Source organism: Limulus polyphemus, unplaced genomic scaffold (genome assembly GCF_000517525.1).
Source record: "Limulus polyphemus unplaced genomic scaffold, Limulus_polyphemus-2.1.2 Scaffold1128, whole genome shotgun sequence".
Lineage (NCBI taxonomy): Eukaryota > Metazoa > Arthropoda > Merostomata > Xiphosura > Limulidae > Limulus > Limulus polyphemus.
In genome coordinates this window covers 119,219-129,206 of record NW_013666738.1, presented here as the reverse complement: position 1 = coordinate 129,206, position 9,988 = coordinate 119,219, and the positions used below count along the sequence as shown (strand labels likewise).

The window sequence follows — 9,988 nt, the reverse complement described above, 5'->3', positions numbered from 1 at the left end:
CTTTTTAGATAAAACAACCCACACTTTTTACTTATAACCTTGGTTCTGATATATAACTAAGGAATTGAAGTAAGGACAAATATAAAATTTGCCTCCGGTTATTTAAAGTTTATCTTTGCCACGTGAAACGAATTGCGAAACTCATGCACGTTCTTACATCAAAGCCACTTCGGGCTATCTGCTGTGTCCATTAAGGTGAATTGAACTCCTGATTTTAGCGTTGTTAATTCGAAGACTTACCATTGTCCCACCGGGAGGTACAATAAGGTAGACTGTGCGTTTCACTAGATAGCAACATATGTGTAGTGAAGTCAATTACTACTTCATAATATTGAGTAATATTTAGGTTTTTACTTGAGTAAGGAAGCAAATTATGTTAATATGATAAAAGTAGGAAAACAACGATTTACAAGCATAATGAAGTGATTCATTTATGATGGAACATACTAAATGTTTCGACAGAACATTGGGCTGTCTTCAGGAACAAACATACACACAGAATAGAAAGATATGTTGAAAATTAACATCGATCTTTTTTTTTCTTTTCTGGTGACTTCTGTATTTCATGGTACCACTTTTTCAAGGAGTTGTGTGTTGAATAATTTATTGAAGTTTGTATCTTTAAGAAATTGCTTTTCATATTTGGTAACAATGAGGTGAAAGGTCAACTACTAGCAATCAGAGATCATAAGATTAAGAATGTAAGCAAACAGCGAACGCTCTTCATAACAGCATTAACTTCCTTGCTAACTATTACAAGGAAGTAAGATACACATAAAATGGTTTGGCATGAGCTGGTGGTAAGGGTACCCGATTCGGTTTGGCATGATCTGATGATTAGGGTACCCGATTCGGTTTGGCATGATCTGATGATTAGGGTACCCGATTCGGTTTGGCATGATCTGGTTAGGGTCGTGGGATGGAATACCGTCACCAAATATATTCGCCCTTTCGGCTACAAGGACGTTATAACGTGATAGTCAATCCCACTATTTGTTGGTAAAAGAGTATCCCAAGAGTTGGCGGTTGGTAATATTGACTAGCTACATTCTCTCTAGTCTATCACTACTAAATTAGGGACTGTTAGCCTTCGAGTAGCTTTGTTTGTTATGGGTTTCGCGCAAAGCTACACGAGGGCTATCTGCGCTAGCCGTCCCTAATTTAGCAGTGTAAGACTAGAGGGAAGGCAGCTAGTCATCACCAGCCACCGCCAACTCTTGGGCTACTCTTTTACCAATGAATAGTGGGATTGACCATTACATTATAACGCCCCCACGGCTGAAAGGGCGAGCATGTTTGGTGTGACGGGGATTCGAACCCGCGACCCACAGATTGCGAGTCGAGCACCCTAACTACCTGGCCTTGCCGGGCCAGAGTAGCTTTGGACGACGTTAAATAAACAAAACAAACACAATTCTGGATCAAGACAGTTATGTATAGACAGTTTCGTAACACCTTAGGTCAACTATCGTATAGAAATGATTTATAACACATGTATAGATACTCATTGGTTAGCGTTTCTGGTTGCAGGTTGAAGGGTCCGATATGATGCCTCTGAACGTGCTCTGGTCACGTTAGCAAAGTGATAGTAAATGCCGTTATTCAGTTTAAAGGGTTGAGCAAATCCCTTGTGGCTACGGGTGATGTGGATGGCTTATTTGCCTATGGTCAGAAATTCAAAATTAATAGCAGCTATACGTAAAGCTTAGGGGTCTCTGACCTGGCTATATACACAACTAATTTTTCTTAAGTTTTCACCATACATTTGTGTTCTTAGTCGCATGGAAAACTATCAGTGAAGATTCTAATATAATTACATTGTTTACAATCTTTGTTATATGAGTTCAGAACAGTATTTATTATGTGAGAACAAGATATTTTGATTTCCAGAAAAGCTGTGCTTCATCTGAACTTAATATATCTAAAGTAAACAAATGTTGGCGAATTAAGGACATGTCCCATTCTTATATTTCGTGAACATGAAAAATCATGACGAAAAAGAACTAAATTCATTGAGTCGTGGACAGTCAATAATTTCCGTATACATTCGAACGTAAAATAAAAGTTTGATTTATGTCTTGATTTGAGGAAAACTCTATATACGTCTTTGTTGCTATATCCCATGTTTTACAAAACGCGTATGAACTTTCAAAAACAAGATCTCCTTTCAATCTACACTCAGATAAATCAAAAACGCACCACTTTTGTTAGTTTCTTTTCTATTTTTTGTTGGAAAACAAAAGTTCTCCAAATTATGGCATTAGGCTTGTTTGGTGAGTTAAACAATGAAATACGACAAATAAAACAGGCAGTGTTGACGGTTACGCTTCAGTGGTTTTGGTGAGCCAAATGAAGTGTACAAATCTGCTGTTGTCCGTTGTTCACACATGAGCCAACACAACCATCCTAATGACCACACCTCAAAATGGTGTGACCCCTGTCGTTAAAAAGGCAAGAAGAAACAAACGCAATTCACAGCATGCATTATGCCACGACTGACTCAATCACAAAGAGATAGGGCCGTTGATATGTTCCAAGCTGTTAAATGCATCAGAGCAGTAGTCGGAATACTGAATGTCAATCATTCAACGGTTGGGCGTTTACACCAGCGGTACGACGATTCTGGAAGTTCAGCAGACTGCCCAAAACCAGGAAGACCTTGCGTGACTACCCGTCGTCAAGACCGACGGATCACTGGTGCATCTGCGCAACCAATTCCAGCCCTCTTCCCACACAGCTGCTGTCACCATTGGGACATAAAACAGACCTGCAAGTGTCAGAATTGTCCACAATCGTTTGCGACATGAGGGAACTCGACCTTACCGTTCTTACACAGGTGTGGTCCTTACCGCCCATCACCGAGAGAACCGCGTCCAATGGGGCCACACCCATCTTTGATGGACGCTGCAAAGGTGGTCGATGGTCATTTTTACTAACAAGAAAAGGTTACCATGTTTCAGAGCCGATGGAAGACAAAGGTTGTACAGGAGGTGAAACGAGAGGTAGATGAATAATGGTATGGGCCGGTATCTCTGCCAGTCACCGAACAGGACTTCTATTTATTGAGTGGAATTTTCAATTCTCGGGGACATCGGGATGAAATTCTCCAGCTGGTGATTCTGCCTTTTCTGGATCAAATTGGGCCCGATGCAGATTTTCAGAAAGACAAAGGATCGTGCCTGTACTGAGTTTCTGGAGAACAGCGAGGTTAATTTCCTTTCCTGGCCAGCAATGAGCCCAGATTTAAGTCCCATGGAAAATCTCTGGGCTTTACCGAGCAAGCATTTGTGTCAGTGTCCACACATACCAGAAACGCAACAGCAACTCAGATAAGCACTGAGGGAAGAATGGTTAGCTATACCACAATATCGAATCAGACAATTCTGTTGAGCTCCCAGTGGCACAGCGATATGTCTGCAATGCTAGAAACTGGGTTTCGATACCCGTGGTGAATGAATCATTTTCATCCTCTTCATCCAGTAATTCTATTCATGTGGCACCTCAACATAAACTTCGCCATCTGACTACAAAAGAAAAGCTAAATGATCTGATTCGTGACTTGTCTCTATCAAAGCAGCATGGGGAACTTCTTGGGTCTCGTTTACAGCAATGGAATTTATTAGCTCCAAGAAAAACAGTCTTAATTTATCGAAGTCGCTATAAAAGCCTTGCTTCTCACTACACCATCCAAGATACATTTTGTGTTTCTGTACAAATGTTGATGCGCTAATGGAAGAATTAGGTACTGAACATCCTCCTCAAGAATAGAGACTTTTTTCAACTCATCTAAAGTTAGTCTGAAAGTTATACTTTTACACAGTGGGAACATCAATTCCTGTTACTCATGATGTGAACATGAAATAAACTTATCAAAGCATGCAGATTATACATTCTTAAATGCAATGTTCAAGGAATAAATAAAGTTACTAAAGAAAAAGTTGCCATTTTCATGATATGTAAAAATATTTTGAATAAATCCATCATAACTCGAAAACTAGAGGCGATCAATGATTTCAACATGATTTTTATAATCATCATCGTTAATATACTCAGAAACAGATGCATTTATTTTCTAGTAGCAGAGAAAACTTTTTTGTTGTTGCCCAGTGTAATATTTCATAAAATTCTTGACACCTGGTTTGGAAGTTTCAACTAGTAATTAACTAATTGATTGTGAATTATTAAGAATTTGGAACAGTTTGGCAATGTGCCAATGAACAACATTAGTTCTACTTTTCGCTAGAATTAGAATTGTTTAACAATTTTCACACAAAGCTACACAATATCTGCTCAAAACCATCCCTAATGTTGAACTAATAGACCAGAAGGATCAAGGAAAGCAGCTGGTCAAAAGCATCCACCGCCATCTCTGGGAATACCCTTATTTGACCGAATAGTGGGATTTGACAGTTACTCTTGTAGCGCTTTCTTGCGGCTACGGAACGTGAACCGTGAATTCGCGGATTCACAGACTTGGTCTCTAAACCAGTGAATCACGCCCGACCCCTCTAGCCCCCCCCCCCAGTGGCACAGCGATATGTCCGCGGACTTACAACGCTAGAAACTGGGTTTCGATACCCGTGGTGGGCAGAGCACAGATAGCCCATTGTGTAGCTTTGTGCTTAACTTCAAACAAACAAACAAACCGACCCCCTCTATAGTCAGAAACAGTATAATTTCTGAATAACATTTAGCGATTTAAGTATATTATCTATCTTGTTTTCATTCGAGAACGTTGTTTTATTACACTTCACTATTTAAAACGCCCCTCAGTTGTACAGCGGTATGTCTGCGGACTTACAACGCTAAAAACCGGGTTTCGATACCCGTGGTGGGCAGAGCACTGATAGTCCTTTGTGTAGCTTTGCGCTTAATTACAAACAATCACTCTTTAAAATTAGAAAATGTTTACAGTAATAGTCAACATTCTGTTTAGTGTCATAATTACTCAGATTAATTTACAGAATAACGCGAACAGTTAGAAGTAATATTCATTGTGCAATTCATTTCTATTTCTCACGACTCATTTCAGTAATACCAAACTCAGAGCTTAAAGGCGTTACTTAGTCCAAGTGGCTCAGAGATAAGTCTGAAGTGTTATAACGTTTAAAACCATGTTTCAATACCCGTGGTGGGTACAGCACAGATAGCACATTTTGTGACTTTGTGTTTAACAAGAAACAAAATACTTATAGTTCAAGTTTGTGTATCAAGATTTTCAGTCTATTTTGTAGTTAATAGCACGTATAGCTCTTTACACACCTTGGTATTAGTTAAAGTTCAACAATACGTAATGCCCTGTTCAGGCCTTTATGATTAGAACCCAGTCATTCATTCTATAATTTCAACTTAATTGTTTAATTTACAATTATTTTTTCCCGTTACTTTCATAATGCTGCCTGGTGCAAAGCGAGGTACGATGTTTTTAAAACGCTCCGTTATACGTGCTTAAAGTCTTATAATTAGTTATCTTTAGCTTTGTGACCAAACCAACCTCGTTGTGGATGTTCTTTTTTTATATTTAGAGATACTTCTAAATAGCGAAACAATTAAAAGCTCACTGAATATTGTTAATCATATAAATCAGTCCAAATGTCTACGATTTTATTACACCACAAATTAATTCTTGCGATTTCACTGTCAGTTTACTTAAACACCACCAGAGGGAACCGCCCGTTACTTCTAAAAAAATATTTGGCAACTAAAAATTTGGCAAGAACTGTTCAACAAGTTGGTTAGATTGACATTTTTTAAAGCAGGACTCGTGTCACGTGGCCGTTAGTTGGCCAATTATAATTTTAGAAGACAGAGATCCTGGCGACTCTTACTTCTCAAGCTTATAAACAGAAAACATTGCAGAGAAACACATTGCTGACGTGAAGGCTGAAATAAGGTAAAACGCAATTCTTTAGCTGTGTGAATTTTTAAGAAGAAAGGCAGGAAAGTTATTGTGCCTGGAGCTAAGAGAAGAAACCATGGCCACAGGAGGAGACGAATCTGGTCCTACACTTTATGCTTCCTTTCCGAAAAGTGCCCCTGACCTCTTGCGTATGACACAAATGGAAGGGATGTGCCGAAATGGTCGCACCGGTTCGTTATGCTTAGGTCCAGGGATCACACTCACCGTGGAGGATTCGGAAGAGGATTCTGAGAACGATGCTGGATCCCAACCTTGTAGCCCTAATCTCAACTCGGAGAGGCGACAACCAAACGGTTCTATAGGTAGATCCCAATCTATGCGAACCGTCCGTCGACCACAGCCTTATGATCCCACTGACCCCGGTAGTCGCTTTAGGCAGAGAATTTCTAGCATCCCTACAGAAAAAGCAGTTGCATCACAGGGTACAACTGTTGCCCGAACCTCCTCAAACTATTCCCTTCCTCTTCCAGGAGAGGCAGTGCATTACCAACGTCTTCGAAATTTCTCCGTAACTCCTAAGGGAGTCATAAATAGAGGTGACTCTTTCCGATCCAAATCTCGCAGCACTTTAAACATTTCTTCTAATAAACCCAACTCAGAGCAAGTGACAAAACCAGATGAGGAGACGACAAAGACCGCGAGCCTGACTTTTGTAGCATCAATTTCGACCGTTACCCCTGGCCCAGCATGTGAAAGACAAATTGTGCCACCCGTGATTGTGACGGAGACGATGAAACACAGGGTCCTAATAATAGGAAGTCCAGATGTTGGAAAGTCATGCCTAACCACACAGTTTACTACGTCTGAATACATCAATGCTTACGATACGTCTCTGGGTGAGTTGTTAATTAACTTATAAATAAAGATTACGTTGCATCAGTGGGTGCTTAACAGTGCATAAAAAAATGTTATGTTAATACAACTGCCTCTTCTTAAAAGCCGACACCCTCTCCTCCTGCAATAAATCTGACTGGATATTCTTATATATAGTACTTGGCCAAATTCCTCTCGTTAAATCTAGGCCAGGAGGACTTCGAATAAGTTTATTCTTACATAGGACGGGTGTGTATATAAGTGTTCTTGTTTCTTGCCATCCAAGAAGATTGAACCTTCTTTTACGTTTTTTTACAGGTACATATGTACACTTACGTTTCTTGAATATTGTTTTACATAATTTTACAGGTACATATCTACACTTACATTTCTCGAATATTGTTTTACATATTTTTACAGGTACATATCTACACTTACATTTCTCGAATATTGTTTTATATGTTTCTACAGATATATCTACACTTACCTTTCTCGAGTATTGTTTTATATGTTTCTACAGGTATATCTACACTTACGTTTCTCGAATATTGTTTTATATGTTTCTACAGGCATATCTACACTTACGTTTCTCGAATATTGTTTTATGTGTTTCTACAGTCATATCTACACTTGCGTTTCTCGAATATTGTTTTCATATTTCTACATGCATATCTACACTTACGTTTCTCGAGTATTGTTTTATATGTTTCTACAGGTATATCTACACTTACGTTTCTCGAGTATTATTTTATATGTTTCTACAAGTATATCTGCACTTACGTTTCTAGAGTATTGTTTTATATGTTTTTACAGGTATATGTGTACTTCTTTTCATTTCAGAGCTGGTGGTGTTTCTCATGTATTTTTTGTTGAATTTTGATATTACACAGTTTGATCTCTCGTATGTTATTTCTTTGGCAGTATTTCATTGTTAATTTTTTGTTCTGTTTTTATTATTCCTGTTAGTTTGTGGGATGTTGTTTTCTAGACAGAGTGAATGCTTGTTTGTTTGCTTTTGTAGTTTGTAGTGTTTGTTTTATAAGAAGTTGGTCAATGAGCGCGAGTAAGTTTTTGCTACTGTTTTATATATTTAGACAAAACGACGTGAAAGATTCATTACTTGCTGGATAAGCTATAGTCCCATGATGACCTCAGAAATGCAGCTGAGCTTTAATCTTGTGATGACCTAAGACCCTTTTTAACTTGCTATTGCACAATCCAAACAACTTTTTCACGAGGGGGAAGAGTGAAATATTCCTTAGTCAAGTAATTTCCACGTATGATCCAAGGAAACCAGAAGTTTTTTTTACTATAATTTTTCTGTCAGTGTGCTTTCATTGGGAGATATGGCTTAAAAAAGTCGTGCTCATAGTGTTTTGTTTGTTTGTTTGATTGTCTTTATTACTGTTTTCTTTGCAGCAAAATATTACACTTAATATAATCCAGAAGAGTTTTTTTTTTCTCCGTTAGCAAAATCTTCTTTCAGAACACTTTAAAAAAGGTTAATAACGGCCCAAGACGTTTTAGAGTTTATGAACTTCGTTAATTCCTCAGTTTTTTAGTTTGCCCTCTGCTTGAAACGTTTTGGAAAGGATAGTAATTTGCTTTCTTTGAAGAAATCAATGTGATATTTATGTTTGTTTGTTTTTGAATTTCGCGCAAAGCTACACGAGGGCTATCTGCGCTAGCCATCCCTAATTTAACAGTGTAAGACTAGAGGGAAGGTAGCTAGTCATCACCACCCACCGCCAACTCTTGGGCTACTCTTTCACCAACGAATAGTGGGATTGACCGTTACATTATAACGCCCCCACAGCTGAAAGGGGGAGCATGTTAGGTGTGATGGGGGATTCGAACCCGCGCCCCGCAGATTGCGAGTCGAGCTCCCTAAAAACCTGGCCATGCCGGGCCAATATTTATGTATATGCACATAATGTCTAAGTATATGTGCACGAAAAAATCTACCTTTGTATATACAGACATATCCTATATATATATTCATGATGTTAGAAGTTTGTCTCTGAAGAAAGATCCACCTTTCGAAAGCGCTTAGGTTATAGGGTTTTTATTCATTTCTATATATATATACAAACACACACCAATAAATCACATGTTTAAACATATCCGATTTGATTGTATATATATATGCGCCCTTTGCTTAACTATAACCTTTCGTTCGTAGGTTCTATTGGGAGCTTCACGAAAGCCATGTGTCATTTTCAGATGAAAAGAGGTACTGAATTAGCTTTAAATTCGTTACACGAAATGCTAAAAGATGTTTAGTATACATTATTTGTCCCTCCTAGGCTGACTGAACACTATTAACGAGGCTACAAATAGCAAACAAAGCTATTAGCAGAACAATTATGTTGTGTAATAAACACCGAATACTTTTGATCACTCATATCAAGTGCTGTCAACAATTGTTAAAGTTCTTCACACAGGTGATAAGAAACTTTTTGGTATGGTTTTAATATTTTATCTACGTTTATAAACAAAAATAATTTATTAGTTTTTCCTTCTCAAAGTACTAAGGAAACGTAGTTCGACAACTTCGAAAATTTTTACATCCACACAGAGACGTATATATAGTCAAAGTAAAACATAATCTTCTATCAGTTGTAGAGGCAGATGTCATTTTTATCTCAGCAAGAACTATATCACTTTAACATGTTTTGATTAGCAACAGCTAGATCACCATTGTTATAATGTTCCACTTTCGTAACATTATATTGTTACGACTAACCTAAATTTATTATGTTGACCGAGCCAAGTATAACTTTTACCATCGTGTGTTAGTTTTTAGCTGAAATAACTAAGTTTTAATTGGACATCAGCCTAACTAAGTGAAACTTTGACCTAAGGTTGTTTAGAATATTTAATGTATCTACTTTTATTCTTCTATTTTTTCTAGTTTAATATTATGTGCATTACTTTATTACAATGATTCTTCAGGATTGATAACTTAGTATACGGATTATGGACTTGCCTAAGCCTCCTGGGTGGTCAAACCTCGTGAGGCCGAAAGTATTTTGATAGCGAAGGAACCCAACTGATGACACAATACATTCTGATCGTTATAAGTAATATACACTGAGTGGTCACAAGTAAATAGACACCTAATTTTTCGTCATTTAACTGATTTATGCTAACTAATTTGTGTTCACAGAGCACTATATAAATGAAAATGGTCTGCACACTAATTATCTTGTGCTACAACATGTCTAGAACTCAAGGTTCTCTCGAATTGTCAAA

At 37.9% G+C, this 9,988-nt stretch overlaps 1 protein-coding gene across 1 annotated transcript in view; it reads left to right on the top strand.

Moving 5' to 3' along the window:
- Positions 1-5,871: 5,871 nt before the first annotated feature.
- Positions 5,872-9,988, top strand: part of LOC106462261 — a 37,493-nt gene continuing 33,376 nt past the window's right edge. The window contains exon 1 of the mRNA XM_022389457.1: positions 5,872-6,756. Within this exon, the coding sequence (XP_022245165.1) occupies positions 5,976-6,756 (781 nt within the window). The 5' untranslated portion in view covers positions 5,872-5,975. The remainder of the gene's footprint in view (positions 6,757-9,988) is intronic.